We start from the raw sequence: 18,909 nt of genomic DNA on the forward strand, positions 1-18,909 counted from the left end.
CCCCATTGTATCTACCACCATCCCTGGCAGTGCATACCGCTCTTTATTTTAAAAAAACCTGACACAGACATGTACCCCTATTATTTCCTCCAACCTTTAAAATGTACCCTTTTGAATATTAATACATTTAAGTCCAATAACACATTTCTATTGAACCTAATGTGACACAGCAACATTATTTTCCAAAGACCCTTTTTAGTGCAGTCACATCTAGTTTGCACACTCTGTCACCAGCAGCTGTGATGCTTTACAGAAGCCAAGAAGACCACTACTATGGTATTAATACCAATAATTGGTAATATTTTGCTGAAAGATCTACAGCCAAATAACTAACATTTCAATAACCTTTCAAAGATGTCATTTGAGTTTCTGTTAGACCAGTTGAAAATTTCCTTAATTTCCCATTTCTATCTCATGATACTGGAGTACTGATGTTTTAAGTTGGAGAACACAAACCCATTTTTTAATAATGCTGATACATTAACTATTACTGTTGCAGTTTCAATGCTTATGAAAATGTCTTTAATAAATATGATCAAGAATGAAGGAGACATTTAAAACAATGGCAAGCACATGGAACTCATCACCAGCAAATTGCATTAGTACAGCACCTTTATTAAAATGTCTCAAGGTGCTTAATAGGAATGTTATTAAACAACATTTGACATCTATGACATGAAAAGATTAAGATAAAAACATCATTAACAGCACCTTAGAGAGACTTAATGAATTCCAGATCTGATGTGTCATGTTGTTGAAAACAAAGGAGCCAATGATAAAGAAATTAGGTAGATACAGGCAGGCTGAAGAGGTCAGAATTGGAGCTGGGGCAGTATCTCAAAAGGCTGTAGGACTGGTGATAGGGAAGGGAGGATGTTTAAATAGGTTATTTTTTGATTTGTGATTATTCTTACCCAGATGTTGATATGGATCAACAAACACAAAATCAACAAGAAATTGGAAACAATGAAAACAAGGAAATAGTAATAATCAGATCAAAAATATGCAATTTGGAGCCAATTCCATAAGTATATTCAAATCGAGAGATAACAAAGACAATGGCTTGGAGTTTCCACTTGCAAATAAGCTGAGACAAAGATGGAATTGAGCAAATCTAGCATCCTAGTGATGCACAGATGAAGCTGACTGCTCATTTCAGAATACAATATAGTACCAAGGAAGTACTGTTGTTCTATTTGATTTAAACATTCAGAGGGACTGTCAGAGCTGGACAATAGGGAACTGAGTTTGTCATAGATAAGGAACAGAGTGTGTGGTAGAGACTGTAGACAATAGCTTTAGTTCCCCCAAAATTGGGAGATACGTTCTGCTCATCCAGAGCCATATCTGACATATAGTGTTACTATTTGAACCCAGTGGCAAAATTGAGAGGAAGAGGGACAATCAGAGAAACTGATACTGTATAGTACTATCAGCAAATTGATAAAAACACAAGTCTAAGAACAGATGTTTCTGTGCTTTATAACTCAGTATTTTGGGGACTATCACAGTATTACCCTGCATTTGATTTGAACGTCTAATTCTAAACCCTAACAGACTTTCAGTACATAAGACATGTACCAAAACTAAAAGGTTGTTAGACCTTAGTGAGAAAATCAGACAAGGCCAGCTGCCAGGAGGAATAATTGCAAAACCAGCCAAAGTAAGACCATAAGGAGGATGCTGGCCATCTCGAATAGACGTCAGTCCACCATTTTTTATTGGAACTGACATCACAACATCATAAATGCCATACAGTCATACGTGGTACAAAGTTACGAGGCACCGCGATGGATTTTTAAAAAACAGCACAACGCAATTAACTAATCACAACAGAGCAGATAGTGATAAATGAGAACATCAACACAATGCTCCTTTATAACTATTGAACGTGTAAGACATTTCCATAAACCAGTTATCAAAGTGAGTAAAAATGTTGTTGTAAAAATTAGCCTTGAATAGACAAAACCAAAGTAACAAGTGCAACAAGTTCTGATCTTTCCAAACTTCCAAGAAAGGAGTAAACTTTGAAGTGTAAGTGCTACACTTCCAATAGGGAGCTGTGCTTAGAAGGTATATGGATTGGAGAACGTGGTCTTTCAAAATGAATAATAGCTGAATTAGCCTCCATAGGAATTCAGGTGTGATTGAAGTGATGTGCTTCTATAACATGATACTAACACTCAAAACCATTGCTCTGAATAGACCAAGTTCAAAAGGCACATCAAACTGTTCTTCTGCACATAGCAACTTGGAATTGGGAATTCATTCACTTTATTAAAAGTTAGTTAAGATATATAGCAGCTGGACAAAATATTAAAATGTTAGGGGAAATAAATAGTGTACAAGTAATAAAAGCATCTAATATCTATCTTTAAATCTAAATCTCCAACATTTGCAGTATTAAATATGGCAGTCTCGTGTAAATATTTAAACAAAAGTTGAAAATTAAATCATAGAATTTAAATTAATACCAGAAGCATTCTCTTTTGTGGAAAAGATGATGGAACAAACGTGTGGAAATAAGGTAAGGTCCTTTATGGAGGACAGCAGGGAAAGTGAACATGCATTACATAGGACTCTAGTTGGTCAAGTTGCCTTGGGCTTTGGCATAGACTATTTTACTGAGTTGGTACAGCAGATACAGCAAAAACAAGGCTAGAATTAAACTGGGTTGATTTGCCAAAAGCATGGTGAATAATAATGTGGTTCATAAAAGTAAAGTGAAGCTGCAGCTGGCTCCTTTTAGATTATGGAAATGGTGTGGCACATAGAGACTCAAGAAAAAAATGCTTATTAAGGAACAATTTGATAAAGGTGCCAGTTTCACAAGATATAAAAGGGCAAGCTGAACTAATATAAAACAATGCCTTTATTGGTAAGTCTGTACAAATTCAAATTAATTAAGTGAAATTTGGCCATTCTCACTTCCTTGACTTGTAGCATTTCACACTATATACTAAGTATTTCACACTATATACAGGCTGGAAGATAACAGACAACATTGTAACCCAGAATAAAAAACAACAAAGCACAAAACCATGCTGATGCTCCTGAGCAAATCAATGTCTTTTGCAGTCTGAATGCTGTGCTCCTTTGGACCAAATGCACACATGAGTACTAAATCTTCTGCCATGGTGAATAAGGAGGAGGAGCACTCTCCAATGGAGTGTTGTTGGGCACATTCACCAGTTGTCCTGCATGCAGTCGTTCATTGACACGTAATTGACATCCATCCTGAAGCATTCGGATAGCAATCCGAGCAATATTTCGGGAATCGTCCAATCCAGAGTGAGGCCTTCCTTCATACATCATTCCAAGGTTTTCCAGCATGGAAGCAAGTTTAGTCTGAGCCCGAGGAACCTGGTTATTAGAGAATGTGTCAAAACCAATTCAAATTAAACCACATCACTCAAATTTTCAAGGGTACAGGGACAAGAGGGAAGAAGGGAGTAGTTACACAGTCAACCATAAAAGTTTTCTTTAAAAGTCTATCTAAATTCTTGAGAAATAGCGCCTGAAGGAATGAGCTCTATCCCATCACTCAGATCATCTAGGCACACAAAAATTTTGGAATATTTGATGCACAAGCAGTAAATTTTGTAGGGTTTGTCTACAAAATTATGTCCATTTGCTGAAGGTTTGTAAATTAACAATTATTCCAAAATATGTCAATATAAATGCACATATAATTTAACAAATTTCACCTATTTTTGACACCGCTGGTCTTTGTTAAAATGCATCTGGTTAGAACCAGGGAATCACACTATAATAAAGAACTTGCAGAATTAATGGACTGGTGAAGCACAGAGGCTACACTAACAACTCAAAGATCAATTCAAATCCCAAGAGATAAAGAATTTAAATTCAACTCTGTCCAGTCAAAAATTCCAATCCCAAATTAATGGGATTGATATAGGGCTGGAATCGTGAAGTCCAAGAATAATGCTCTTTGACCTGCTCTAGCATTATAAATACTAGTCTTGCAACGTTACTGCCAAGAAGCTGATTTTTCAGTGAAAGACCAGCAGCAAAGCTAGAGACAGATTTGCTATTTTCCCTCTTAATTGTTATAGACAGAGAAGTATAGCTCAGAAACAGGCCCTTCAGCCCATCTAGTTGGAGTAACACATTCTCAATTTAGGACTTATGGGCCTGGAAATGCGTTCTTATTGCATTGAATGGCCCAAAATCTTCAGTACTACTAGAAACGTACTATTTCAGGGTAGTTAAATGCCTGGTTTCATTTAGGATTGTTCCATCAATAGAATTATAATATCCTTTTCCACATTTAAAATAGACAAATCAATGGAAGAGAATTAGGACTGAAATATCTGAACCCTAGAAATTTAAATTATCGATCGCGTTCAATGTACAATGCAATGAAAACCTGGGCTTTTAATTTCTGCTACAGTGTTCACAAACAACACATCACAAACCTTGTAAAAGTTCCCATAACTTTTTCGAATGTTAATCCATTTCTTTGCAAATCGTGGATATTCAATACTGCTAAGGTGACACTGAACATTCAGGAACTTGCTCATATCCCACGATCTGAGATAAAGGAAAAATAAGTTTTCTGGATTAAATTATCCATCATTATAGAGAAAACGGTAGAACTTACCAATGTTTCTGCAGCTGAATTATTTGGTAAGTTAAAGTGCAATTTTAATGCCATAAAAAATAAAGTAGTTGGAAGTAACTTTACACTCACTATTCACCAATTTCATTTTTCCATAATAAACATGAGCTTTGTAAAAAAAAATGACCTACCCATCAGTTAATACTGCGTATCTACACTTGGTTCCTAGTTCTCTCTCTCTCATCCAATCAACCACTCGTTGAAGAACATCTGGGAAACTCCCTGCCTTGTCCACCATATCCTAAAATAAACACAACATAAAAAAGGTTGAAACGATGACCTGCATCTAAAATAATTTAATACTCAGAATATTTGCCTATTCCTCTACATATATTTATTTAACATTAACAAATTTCCATGATTCTGCTCAAGTTACAGGACAGTTTTCAAGGGATAGTAGCTGAGAATTACAATTTCGAAGGTTTACAATGTATTAATCTTCAATGTATTGCTCCATCTAGGAAGTCAGGCACAGTGTTCAAGTGAAACGAGTGGTCAGGGCAGAGCAGGCATAATGAAGGAAATATAGGAGGGCATTGAATCAAATCAATACAAATTATTTTTTGTGGTTAGATTAATACAGAGCATCTTGACAAGCAGAAAGAATGCTTGGAGTCCTCTATTGAAGAAAAAACAAGATGGGAAGAATACTGATTTAGAGATACATTGAGGAAAAGGTAAGATGGGAAGAATACTGATTTAGAGATACATTGTGGAAAAGGTAAGATGGGAACATTGAGGAAAAGGTAAGATGAGAAGAATATTGATTTAGAGATACATTGTGGTACCAGGTCCTTCCAACTCAACAAGCCCATGCCACCCAATTAACCTACTAACCAGCATGTCTTTGGAATGTGAGAGGAAACCATAGCCCCTAGAAGAAACCCACACAGTCACAGGAGGAACGCACAAATTCCTTTCAGGCGGCAGTGGAATTGAATCCGAATTGCTGGCCCTGTAATAGTGTTATGCTAAACACTAGATTGCCATGCAATCCATATGAACCATTTGCAGAGACAATTTCTATTATTACTGTGGCTCCAGGAAGCATACCTTGAAATAAAGCTTATATTTACTTTGAAACTTTCCATTTTATAAACAAATCAACACTCAACGTTATTTTCAAATACTCAGTAATGCAGCAAACCTTTGATGAAGGTATTTCTCAATATTAGTCTCAGACCCAAACTCTTGGTTAGAGTTTGTGCTCTAGTACAAACGTAAACGTATGTTTTGATTTTCCAAATTAAAGGGATCATTTATAGATGATATTAGAAAGTGTATAATTTAAAAGCTGCTGTTCCTCTCTGTTTAATTACTGCATTCTTTCAACTTCAATAGGCTACACTCACCTGATCATTCTCACTATGCCACAATTTGTCAGTTTACAGTATTTCTAACACAGAAAAAAGTTGAAGCAAAAATCAGATATGAAGTTTCTATTTTTTAATATAAATTTTTAAGTCATACTGGAATAAATTGTAACCCATGCATTTGATAAAATTACCTGTGTAATGCCTGTGAGTTTGGTACAGAACTCTGTAAGAGTGGGTTTCAGTTCTGGTTTGATGTATTCCTGGAATGTATCCTCCTAGAAAACAACAATTAATTTTTTGTTACGACTTTCTCACAGCTGTGGGCTGGAAAATATTTCCTTCAATAGTCTGGTTATTAAAGAATGATTTACTTTATATGCCTCCTTATAGATGCTCAGGATTTGTCTACGTGCATTTTGTAATAATAATGGCAAATATAGGTGCTTATCTCTGCTTGACAAAGGCCCAAAAATGCAATGATAATGATGATTAATGAAAGACAATCTTAAAATTTAAGAACACTCTCCAAAAAGCTATGCCTACAATCTTCACTAGTGGTGCCAACCCTGCAGGCATTTGGCTCCATTTCCAACACATTAAAAAGTGATTTTGTCTACATTATTAAGACTTCACAGAAAAAGCTGCAGTTTATTTAAGCTCAGCTAGTATTAGACAGACAGGATATAGAAAAATATTGTTTTACACAGGAAACTTCCAGTCAAAATAAAGCTTATACCAAAATCTTGAATTTTTAAAAACAAGTTTCACTTTGCCTGGTAACATTCCAATTCAAAATAAAGATTGTCTGGAGGAAATATGTAGGTTTATTCTAGCGCTGTTGCTTCAGTTGTAAATCTGACCGTCACATCTATATGAGTTTGCTGTGTTCCCTTCAATACTAATAACCGCACTTAGATTTGATTACCGAACCTGAAGATTCTCATGATCCCAAAAATCACACAACTCTACAATAGGTGGTAACATGCAACCGTCACGAGTCAGATCTAGTGCTTTTAAATGAGCTTTCCTCCAGTATTACCCATCTCCTGACTGGCATCTTCACAAAGGCCCATCAAAGCATTGCTACAGTCATACAAGAGGCAACCCCAAATACCTCATTCAACTTTCTAAAACAATCTCCCCATACAGTTCACCTGGGGTTAGGAGCATACAGTTCTACCCCTCTCTTGAAATCATGCCTCTCAGAATGTCCATGTGCTTATTATCTTCAGCTAATAAAGAGAAATATCTACAAGCACTGGTGTCCTCTTTCCATCGAGGCCTATGGGCATGCCCCCCCAAGGTGTCTGCTTTTGATTCGGTGCCCTACCATTTACATACAGTATGTATTCTCTTGCCTTCTTTGTCTTTCCCGAATGTTTTGCTTCAAGCTTCCCAAAATTAATTCCACCTGGTACTTTTAAAAAAGTCTATGTAAAAATCTATTGACATCATCCAGGGTCAACAGCTTCCTTATCATCATTTGCAAACTTCTTCATCTTTACCTACCTTGACATGCAAAATGAGAACTACTGGACCAATCTCCCAAATCCCTGGTTACACTTAGCTTCCTGTCACTGAGTTAACTTTGGACACAACTTTATGGGACAGAGCAGTGATGCTGCACTTCTAGCCAGGTTGCTCTGGTACAGTTACTACACTGTCACCTCTCTACCTCCATCACAAAAATCAGCTTCCTCCCCATGGATTCGATCCACACTTCCCTGTACACTAGGAAAGCAAAGTCCCCCGCCCTAGACATGCTCTTTCCTCCCAGCTTCACTGGGTAAAGATACAAAAGCTTGAAAACACACACCAACAGACTCAATGACAGCTTCTATCCCATTGTTATAACACTTTTGAACGGACCTGGTGTGATAAACTCTTGGCCCCACAACCCGCTGCACCACTGTATCATTCCACTGCACTCTGCATTCTATTATTTGTACCAGCCCAATGTACTCACAGTTGCAAGAAACAGTTTGTGAACCCTTTGCAATTACCTGTTTTCTGCATTAATTACTTATAAAATGTGCTCTGATCTTCATCTGAGTCACAATAATAGACAAACACAATCTACCTAAAATAGTAACACACAAACAATTGTACTTCTCATCAATACTGAGTACATCATTTAAAAAAATCACAGTCTGCACTCAACAAAGTACGTGAACCTCTGGGGTAATGCCTTCTACAAAAGCTATTTGGAGTCAGGTGTTCCAGTCAATGAGATGAAATTGAAGGGCGGGGTTGTAGAGGTGCCCTGCCCTATAAAAAAGACACACAAAATCAGATTACGGACTAGCATGGGTGAGAGAGCACAAGTCCAGGTATTTTTAGCGTTTTTAAGGGGTACAGGGGTTTTTTATAGAATATGACGAATAAACAGGAATAGGATACCAGGATGGTCAAAGATGGGAGGGTGAAGTGTAGGTTTGTGTGTGTGCGCGCGCGAGAGATTGGGTGAAGGGATTTAGAATGTATGTCTAGTGCACATTCTGGAGCAGAGGGTGGCGGTAATGCACCATTAAGCTGGATGCCAACCGCCGTAAAACAAGATACAGACAGACAGATTACGGACTGAGTTTGCTCTTCTCAAGAAAGATCTGTTTATGTGCACCATGTCTCGATCAAAACATCTCTCAGAGAACATTAGACAAAGAATTGTAGAGATGCATGAAGCTGGAAAAGGCTACAAAAGCATTTCTAAAGACCCGAGTGTTCATCAGTCCACAGGAAGAGAAACTGCCTACAAATGAAAGAAATTCAGTACTGTTGCTACTCTCCCTAGGAGTGGGCGTCCTGCAAAGATCACACCAAGAGCACAACATGCAACATTGGAGGAGGTAATAAGAACTCAATGGAAACAGTAAAAGACCTGCAGAAATCTCTAGAACTTGCTAAAGTCTCTGTTCATGCGTCCACTATAAGAAAAACACTGAACAAGAATGGTGTTCATGGAAGGACACTGCTGTCTGAAGAAAAACATTGCTGCACATCTCAAGTTTGCAAGCGACTACCTGGATGTTCCACAATGCTTCTGGGACAGTATTCTGTGGACAGATAAGACAAAAATTGAACTTCTTGGCAGAAAAGCACACCGCTATACTTGGAGGAAAAAGGGGCACTGCTTACCAACACCAAAACCTCATCCCAACTATGAAGCATGGTGGAAGGAGCACCATGGTTTGGAGCTGCTTCAGAGCCTGAGCAGCTTGCAATCATTGAGCGAACAATGAATTCAAAATTGTATGAAGACATTATACAGCAGAATGTCAGGGTAGTGGTCTGTCACCTGAAGTTGGTGACAAGACAATGATTCGAAACACAAGAGTAAATCCACAACAGAATAGTTTAAAAAAAGAAAATGTCAGAGTCCAGACCTTAACCCAATTGAGATGTGTGGTTTGACGTGGAGGGCTGTTCATGCACGGTATCCCAGATATATTGATGAACTGTAACAGTTTTGTATGGAGGAATGTTTCTAAAATTCCTCACCGTTGTTCAAGTCTGAATAGCAGCTACAGGAATGTTTGGTGGAGGGTACTGCAGCTAAAGGAGGTTCCACCAGTTATTAAATACAAGGGTTCACATACTTTTTTGAACCTAGACCGCGATTGTTTAAATGGTGTACTCAGTATTGATGAGAAGCAGTACAATTGTGTGTGTGTGTGTGTGTGTTTTATTAGTTTAGGCAGACTGTATTTGTCTATTATTGTGACTCAGATGAAGATCAGACCACATTTTGTGAGTAATTACTGCAGAAAACCAGGTAAGTGCAAAGGGTTCACAAACTTTTTCTTGCAACTATATGCTTCAAAATGATCTATATAAATGGCAGTCAAACAAAGATTATCAAGAATCAAGTAGTGAGACCATGGAAACTGTACAGATTGAAAAGGAGGAGATGCTTGCTGTCTTGAGGAAAATTAAAGTGGATAAATCCCCGGGACCTGACAGAGTGTTCCCTCGGACCTTGAAGGAGACTAGTGTTGAAATTGTGGGGGCCCTGGCAGAAATATTTAAAATGTCGCTGTCTACGGGTGAAGTGCCGGAGGATTGGAGAGTGACTCATGTTGTTCCGTTGTTTAAAAAAGGATCGAAAAGTAATCCGGGAAATTATAGGCCAGTGAGTTTAACGTCAGTAGTAGGTAAGTTATTGGAGGGAGTACTAAGAGACAGAATCTACAAGCATTTGGATAGACAAGGGCTTATTAGGGAGAGTCAACATGGCTTTGTGCGTGGTAGGACATGTTTGACCAATCTGTTGGACTTTTTCGAGGAGGTTACCAGGAAAGTGGATGAAGGGAAGGCAGTGGATATTGTCTACATGGACTTCAGTAAGGCCTTTGACAAGGTCCCGCATGGGAGGTTAGTTAGGAAAATTCAGTCGCTAGGTATACATGGAGAGGTGGTAAATTGGATTAGACATTGGCTCGATGGAAGAAGCCAGAGAGTGGTGGTAGAGAATTGCTTCTCTGAGTGGAGGCCTGTGACTAGTGGTGTGCCACAGGGATCAGTGCTGGGTCCATTGTTATTTGTCATCTATATCAATGATCTGGATGATAATGTGGTGAATTGGATCAGCAAGTTTGCTGATGATACAAAGATTGGAGGTGTAGTAGACAGTGAGGAAGGTTTTCAGAGCCTGCAGAGGAACTTGGACCAGCTGGAAAAATGGGCTGAAAAATGGCAGATGGAGTTTAATACTGACAAGTGTGAGGTATTGCACGTTGGAAGGACAAACCAAGGTAGAACATACAGGGTTAATGGTAAGGCAATGAGGAGTGCAGTGGAACAGAGGGATCTGGGAATACAGATACAAAATTCCCTAAAAGTGTCGTCACAGGTAGATAGGGTTGTAAAGAGAGCTTTTGGTACTTTGGCCTTTATTAATTGAAGTACTGAGTATAAGAACTGGAATGTTATGATGAGGTTGTATAAGGCATTGGTGAGGCCGAATCTGGAGTATTGTGTTCAGTTTTGGCCACCAAATTACAGGAAGGATATAAATAAGGTTGAAAGAGTGCAGAGAAGGTTTACAAGGATGTTGCCGGGACTTGAGAAACTCAATTACAGAGAAAGGTTGAATAGATTAGGACTTTATTCCCTGGAGCGTAGAAGAATGAGGGGAGATTTGATAGAGGTATATAAAATTATGATGGGTATAGATAGAGTGAATGCAAGCAGGCTTTTTCCACTGAGGCAAGGGGAGAAAAAAACCAGAGGACATGGGTTAAGGGTGAGGGGGGAAAAGTTTAAAAGGAACATTAGGGGGGGCTTCTTCACACAGAGAGTGGTGGGAGTATGGAATGAGCTGCCAGACAAGGTGGTAAATGCGGGTTCTTTTTTAACATTTAAGAATAAATTGGATAGATACATGGATGGGAGGTGTATGGAGGGATATGGTCTGTGTGCAGGTCAGTGGGACTAGGCAGAAAATGGTTCGGCACAGCCAAGAAGGGCCAGAGGGCCTGTTTCTGTGCTGTAGTTTCTATGGTTTCTATTTGCTGTATATCATGTTGTGACAACAAACCAATTACCAATATAGAAAATTGCAAATACACATTCTGCTCACAAGGGTAGTGACCTCTAATCAGAATGGTTCTGATTAATCAGTTTCATTCTCCATAGATGCTGCTTGACTGCAAAACTTTTCTAGCATTTTTTAAAAACGTCATCTCTAACTTCATTTATCCCAAAGACATCAATACAAGCACAGATAAAACTCCATTTGGTTTAGAGTTCAGCCATCATCTACTCAAGTTGCATATTAATCCCAATTTATCCTCCCATTTTCTCATCAACTGCCCATAGATTCTACCACTCACCTACACACAAGGGGCAACTTACCGTGGCTAATTAGCAAACCAACCTGCATGCCTTTGAGATGCAGGAGGAAACTGGAAAGTCAACATCAGAGGGAGAGGGTGAACATTCCGTAGGACTGAACTCACAATCTATGCTGTAAGGCAGTAACTCTATTAGCTATTTCCTATGTAAATCGGTCATTTTGCTCTGACCACTATAGGCACCAAGACCATTTACCCATTACCCTTCCACTGTTGTGTCTGTAGACATGACCATCACACATCCCTACAACCCTCAGATTTCTGTGCTTGTCTAATTCTGACACTCTCCCACACTGAACATTCTCAGATTCAATCACTTACCTTTGGCAGGCAAACCTTAAGCTTCGGAATTCACCTCCACTTTTCTTTCCTTCTGAAAAAGTTGTCATTAAAGCTACATCTTTGACTAAACTTCTGATTATCTGATTTTAATACATCCTCTGAATAAGAGTTGAATGCTTTGATATACGATAATGAATGACAATTTAAATTTCATTCAAAATATTTGAAACACAACTACTCACAATTTCTAGTGTTCGAGTATTCACAAGAGCAATAGGAAACTCAATAATTTCATGCAAGTAGTCTGGTGGATTGTTCTCTTCACACGTTGCTTCAAAATCAATAACACATAAGTAATCATAGTACATATCTGAACACTCGGGCTTGATTAGCAAAGTCTGGGTCAGTTTCTGCTTCTTGTAGTAGTTCTTTAATCGTTTTCTCAACACATCCTTCACTCCCCTAAAGCAGGTCAGGAAAATAGAAAGGCTAAGGGTCAGTTATGGTCAAATGTGAGCAAGAAGCTTTCAAAGAAAGTGCAGTTTCAAACACATATGATACAGGCAGCAAGGTTTACACAGGAAAATTGTAAAATTAAATATGATGGAAAACTAGAAAAAAACAAAGTTAAAGTGTATTTTCCATTCACGCACATCTGGTATTAAGTGAAATATTTATCTTTGCATGATTTTACCCAGAACAGTGTATGTGTGTAGATAGAGTGTGGAACATGCCCTTCCAGCCCTTTCAAACATGCCAACCAGCAATCCCCCAATTTAACCCTAGCTTACAATGACCAAATAACCTACCAATCAGCACGACCTTGGACTGTGGGAGGAACCCTACATGGTCATGGGGAGAATGTACGAACGCCTTACAGATCACCTATACTATAAACCGTTGTGCTAACCATGACACAAACCAAACCACCTAGGTTACACAATAACAATGTGGTATTGATACTAACTGAAATTTTGTTATAGAAGGAATATTAAAATTAATTGAGTTTGAACAATTTACCCATCCACAGCTGAACTCCTATCACAAACAAGAGCAAAAGTATTGGTAACTTGAGACGATAAAGCTTCAATTTTCTAGAAGTCTGCTAGCTAAAAATTTTCACAAACAAGAGAAAATCTGCAGATGCTGGAAATCAAAGTGATACACACAAAATGCTGGAGGACCTCAGCAGGCCAGATTGCACCTATGGAAAACAGTGAACAGTTGTTGTTTCAGGTCAAAGCGTCAACTGTCCACTGCTTTCCACAGGTGCTGTAGGTCTGCTGTGTTCCTCCAGCATTTTGTGTGTATAGCTAAAAATTTCAGTTGGTCTTAGATCTACTATATTGGATTGAGTATTTTTCCCAGCAGCTGGTAAATTGTTAATAAATGAACAAGACATAGATTTGGACTGTGTGTAACCTTTCACTTATTTGGGTTCCAGGCCTCCACCATCAATGCCATTTCCTTTGCACCATCTCATTATTTCCCCTCCCATTCCTGTCACCCACACCCCACCCCACTAGACTAATGTGCAGCCATAGCTGTCTTAACACTGAAAAACTTTCCAAGAACAAGTCACAGAAACAGGAATACTAATTCTAACAGGATCACGTTCTCTCCATGGCCTCAGGTTGGCAGAATATTACCCACCTGGTTTCTAAATGGAGATCAGCTAGCTTCGCTCGGAGCTCATCACGAGTCATTCTGTTGATGTGACCATTTGTGACAGCAATTTCTTTGTAGACGGGGTCACTGAAGTCTTTTATACAAGCAGCAGGGGTAGCTTTCATTGGATGCTCTTGTCCATCAAGTCTGCAACGCTGCTTCAGCTGAAAGCAAATGGGCATCAGAACACTTCAATGACCAACTTGTAAATCATAATAAACACCAACTTCACACATCAGGCCAGAGTTACTTACACAATATATGAAGGAATTTACATAAATCCCAGTAACCTCCTTGAATAAATCTAGAGTTACTAGGAAAGTTGATGAAGGCAGGACAGTGGATGTTGTCCACGTGGACTTTAGCAAGGCCTTTGACAAGGTCCTGCATGGGAGGTTAGTCAAGAAGGTTCAGCATTCAAGATGAGGTAGTAAATTGGTTTTGACATTGGCTCCACAGGAGAATTCAGAGTGCCAGTAGATGGCGGCCCACTTAGATAGAGGCCTATGATTAGTGGAGTGGCGCAGCTGTCGGTGTTGGGCGCATTGATGCTTGTCATCTATATCAATGATCTGGATGATAATGTGGTTAACTGGATCAGCAGTTCTGTGGATGACACCGAGCTTAGGGTGTTGTGGAAAGTGAGGAAGGCTATCAAAGCTTGTGCAGGATCTGGACCAGCTGGAAAAATGGCAGATGGAATTTAATGCAGGCAAGTGCGAGGAGTTGCACTTTGGGAGAGCAAACCAGGGTATGACCTACACAATGACCATTAGGACACTGAAGAGTACAGTAAAAAAAAAAAGGACCTGGCAATACTGATCCACAATTCTCTGAAAGTAACATCTGACGTAGATAGGGATGTAAAAGCTTTTTGGCACAATGACCTTCATAAATCAAAGTACTGAGTACTGGAGTTGAGACGTTATTAAGTTGCACAAGATGTTGGTGAGGCCTAATTTGGATATTCTGTGTAGTTCTGGCCCCTACCTACAGGAAAACAATCAACAAGGTTGAAACATTACAGAGAAAATTGACAAGAAAGTTGCCAGGACTTGAGGACCTGAGTTATTGGGAAAGATTGAACAGGGTAGGACTTCATTCCCTGGAACACAAGAATAAGGAGAGATTTGCTACAAAGTTATGAGGGGTATTAGATAGCGTCAATGCAAGCAAGCACTCACTGAAGTTGAGTGAGACTAGAACTAGGGGTCATAGGTTGAGGGTGAAAGGTAAAATATTGAAGGGGAACTTCTTCACTCAGAGGGTGGTGAGAGTGTATAACAAACTGCAGAAGTGGTGGATGCAGGTTCACTTTTACATTTACTAGAAATCTGGATAATTAAATGCATGGGACGGCTACCATCCGGGTGTGGGTTGATGGGACGAAGCAGAATAACAGTTTGGCACAGACTGGATAGGCCAACGGGCTTGTTTCTCCATGACTTTAAGCACAGTGCTGGGGTAAATTGTATGCAAATCATGATTCAACGTGATTTTTCCTTCCTTGAAAAAATGTTCCCTCTCCCCCCCCCCTTCTATTCCCCACTCTGGCCCCTTAACTACCTATTGCCTCCCACAGTGCCTCTCCTTCCCTTTCTCCCATGGTCCACTCTCCTCTCCTATCAAAATTCCTTCTCCAGTCCTATACCTTTCCTACCCACCTGGCTTCACCCATCACGTTCTAGCTATCACAAACAAAAGAAAATCAACAGATGCTGGAAATCCAAACAACACACACAAAATGCTGGAGGAACACAGCAGGCCAGGCAGTATCTATAGAAAAGGGTAAACAGTTGATGTTTTGGGCCGAGACCCTTCATCAGAACCAGAGAATGAAGATGAGAAGTCAGAGTAAGAAGGTGGAGAGAGGGGAGGAAGTAGTTCAAGGTGGTAGTTGATAGGTGAAACCAGGAGGGGGGAGTGAAGTAAAGAGCTGGGAAGTAAATTGGTGAAAGAGATAAAGGACTGGAGAACGGGGGATGTGATAGCAGAGGTTAGAAGACCATGGAAAAAAAGGGGAGGAGGAGCACCAGAGGGAAATTATGGGCAGGTAAAGAGATAGGGTGAGAGGGAGAACTGGGTACGGTGAAGGGAGGGGGGAGGTGGTAATAATTGAACATCAATTTCTCAAACTTCCAGTAATTGCCCTAACCCCATTTCCCTCTGTCACATTATCTACTTACCTGTCCATCACCTCCTTCTGGTGCTCCTCTCCCTTCCCTTTCTTCCATGGCCTTCTGTCCTCTCCAGATCTATCAGATTCCCCCTTCTTCAGTCCTTTTTCTTTTTTATCAATCGACTTCCCAGTTCTTTACTTCACCGCTCCCCCTCTCCCAGCTTCACCTACCACCTTGTACTTCTTCCTGCCCTCCCCCCACCTTCTTACACTGACTTATCACTTTTCTCCAGTCTTGAAGAGTCTCGGCCTGAAACATCGACTTGTTTACTCTTTTCCATAGATGCTGCCGGCCTGCTGATTTTCTCCAGCATTTTGGTGGTCTTACCTTCTAGTTATCCTCCCTTCCCTCCCCCATCTTTTTATTCTGGCATCTTCCCCTTCCTTTTCAGTCTCGATGAAGGGCTTCGGCCCGAAATATCAACTGTTTGTTCATTTCCATGAATGTCGGCTGACCTGCTGAGTTCCTCTAGCATTCTGTGTTGTCATTATACAATTTAAAAGTTGCTGACAAATATGAATGAAAGGAGTAAAAACATTTATTTATCAGAAAAATAATGAGAGAGTGGCAGGCGCCAAGGAAGTTAACGATAACATAATTACAGCCTTTCACTAAAAGAGGCTTAAAATTAAACCACAGTTCCTTTACTCAGACTCCTCACGCAAAATATTATTTTTAGTTTGTTCTGCCCGGTTGATGAGAGCACAGCTTGTCCAAATACGGACTGCAGCATCTCACTAAAAGGTTCATGCCAAACACAACCCTTTTGCTGGCAGGAATGAGAGATGGAGCTGCCCGGGAGAAGGTAGAGAAAACGACGCACATAGGTGTGTGGGGGTAACGGGACACTGGTCCTGTGTTCCTCCTATCCGTCCTCCGGCTCTGCATCGTGGCTTCCCCCACACAATACCAAGAGAGACCGACCTGAGCAGGACCTGAACAGCTTTCCGCAGCCTGAGGGACATTCTCCTTCTGCTCCTCCTCCATCTTTGGACCAGCCGCCGCGCAAACAACCCTCCTCACTTCCGCTTCCACACGCAGGGCTTCCGGAAAGGGCCGCGCAACGTCATCCCGGCCGGCTGCCGGCCCCCCGCGCATGCGCATTGAAGGGGGCGCGGTGCACTGTCGGTCATTCTGGATATCGGTCTGTTCCAAGTAGCCGAATCTCTTCAAGGAAGTTACACAGAGTCTTCATGAAATGTCCGGGCAGCTCAGGAAACATCATCCGAGGACTGGATGCCGAATCTTGAGATTTACAGAGAGTCAGAGAGCGAATTATCGAAGACACAAAATAATCTGCAGATGCTGGGGTCAAAGCAACACTCACAACACGCTGGAGTTCCTGCGAATTATCGAAGTGTTGCTGACGTTTGGAATATCTGGCATCTGGATACCTCACTCTTCACACCAAACCTTACCTACATAAGGCTTTCGAAGCACTTTGACACTCGTCTAAAGACTGCGCGAGTTCTTCCCCACCCCACGCTTGTCACAAACAAGCGAGAATCTGCAGATGCTGGAAATCAACTCGGGTTCATGATACCCGATCCCTTCTAAGTCACAAATATTAACCGTAGGTATCTGAGCTCCCTAAAATGATCCTTATATCAACACTTTTTGAAAATTATACACATATTCATACTGTTCCCTGCCAGATTTTCAATTTTCAATTCACCTCTACTTCCTAACTGGAAGACCACGATCTGTGTGGATTGGTGATAACATCTCCGCACTGACGATCAACACTGGTGCACCTCAGGGGTGTGTGCTTAGCCCACTGCTCTACTCTCTCTGTAACCATGACTTTGTGGCTAAGCACAGCTCAAATACCACCTATAAATTTGCTGATGACACAACCACTGTTGGTAGAATCTCAGATGGAGACGAGAGGGCGTACAGGAGTGAGATATACCAACTAGTGGAGTGCTGTCGCAGCAACAACCTTGCCCTCAACGTCAGTAAGACTTCTGGAAGGGTAAGACGACGGAACACATACCAATCCATAAAGAGGGGTCAGAAAGTGAAGAGAGTGGGCAGTTTCAAGATCTTGGGTGTCAAGATCTCTGAGGACCTAACCTGGTTCCAACATATTAATGCAGTTCTAAAGAAGGCAAGACAGCCTCTGTACTTCATTAGGAGTTTGAAGAGATTTGGTATAACAACAAAAACACTCAAAAGCTTCTATAGATGTACCGTGGAGAGCATACTGACAGGCTGCATCACTGTCTGGTGTGGGGGTGTGGGGGGGGGGTGCTACTGCATAGGACCGAAAGAAGCTGCAGAGGGTTGTAAATCTAGTCGGCTCCATCTTGATTACTAGCCTACAAAGTACCCATAAAATCTTCAAGGAGCGGTGTCTCAGAAAGGCAGGTCCATTATTAAGGACCTCCAGCACCCAGGGCATGCCTTTTTCTCACTGTTACCATCAGGTAGGAGGTGCAGAAGCCTGAAGAGACACACTCAGTGATTCAGGAACACCTTCTTCCTCTCTGCCACCTGATTCCTAAATCAACATTGAACCCATGAACACTACTTCACTTTTTTAAAAAAAATGTATGTTACTTTTGTTTTTGCACAATTTTTAATCTATTCAATATACATATACTGTAATTGATTTACTTATTTATTATTATTTTATTGTTTCTCTTCTGTTTCTATATCATGTATTGCATTGAACTGCTGCTGCTAAGTTAACAAATTTCACGATACATGCCGGTGATAATAAACCTGATTCTGACCTCCAAAGATCTTAATCTCAGGTGTTTTAGGTGACAATTTATAAGATTGCTACGTCCACTGCTTCAATCTTAATTCCCCATCCCACCCCCACCTCTTACATTCCCCCCAAAATAGATGTTAAGAACCCATTTTCTCTTATTATACAAATCATCCATCATATTTCTAAGTGCCTCTTAGTTGAACATTTTCATGCTGTTTTCAATATTTTTTCTCTCTCAGTAGAGATATGA

The 18,909-nt window shown here is 40.2% G+C and overlaps 1 protein-coding gene across 1 annotated transcript; it reads right to left on the reverse strand.

The window, feature by feature from the left end:
• Positions 1-610: 610 nt before the first annotated feature.
• Positions 611-16,978, reverse strand: eri1 (exoribonuclease 1). The gene is made up of 7 exons (XM_072281872.1): positions 16,865-16,978; positions 13,746-13,924; positions 12,335-12,554; positions 6,150-6,233; positions 4,774-4,883; positions 4,440-4,554; positions 611-3,363 (listed from the first exon to the last, which is right to left on the reverse strand). Exons 1-7 carry the CDS (start codon positions 16,925-16,927, stop codon positions 3,121-3,123), a joined length of 1,014 nt encoding a protein of 337 aa, XP_072137973.1. The 5' UTR covers positions 16,928-16,978; the 3' UTR covers positions 611-3,120.
• Between the last annotated feature and the right edge of the window lie 1,931 nt (positions 16,979-18,909).

This window comes from Mobula birostris, chromosome 17 (assembly GCF_030028105.1).
Source record: "Mobula birostris isolate sMobBir1 chromosome 17, sMobBir1.hap1, whole genome shotgun sequence".
Classification (NCBI taxonomy): domain Eukaryota; kingdom Metazoa; phylum Chordata; class Chondrichthyes; order Myliobatiformes; family Myliobatidae; genus Mobula; species Mobula birostris.

Bases quoted from the DNA above. Each gene is read 5' to 3' on its own strand.
- eri1 (XM_072281872.1), bottom strand. From the start codon at position 16,927: ATGGAGGAGGAGCAGAAGGAGAATGTCCCTCAGGCTGCGGAAAGCTGT. The intron at 6,234-12,334 runs GTGAGTAGTTGT...GTTGTTTTCTAG, and splicing joins ATACTCGAACACTAGAAATT to GAGGATACATTCCAGGAATA. The intron at 3,364-4,439 runs GTTTGTGATGTG...TCTAATAACCAG, and splicing joins GTTATGGGAACTTTTACAAG to GTTCCTCGGGCTCAGACTAA.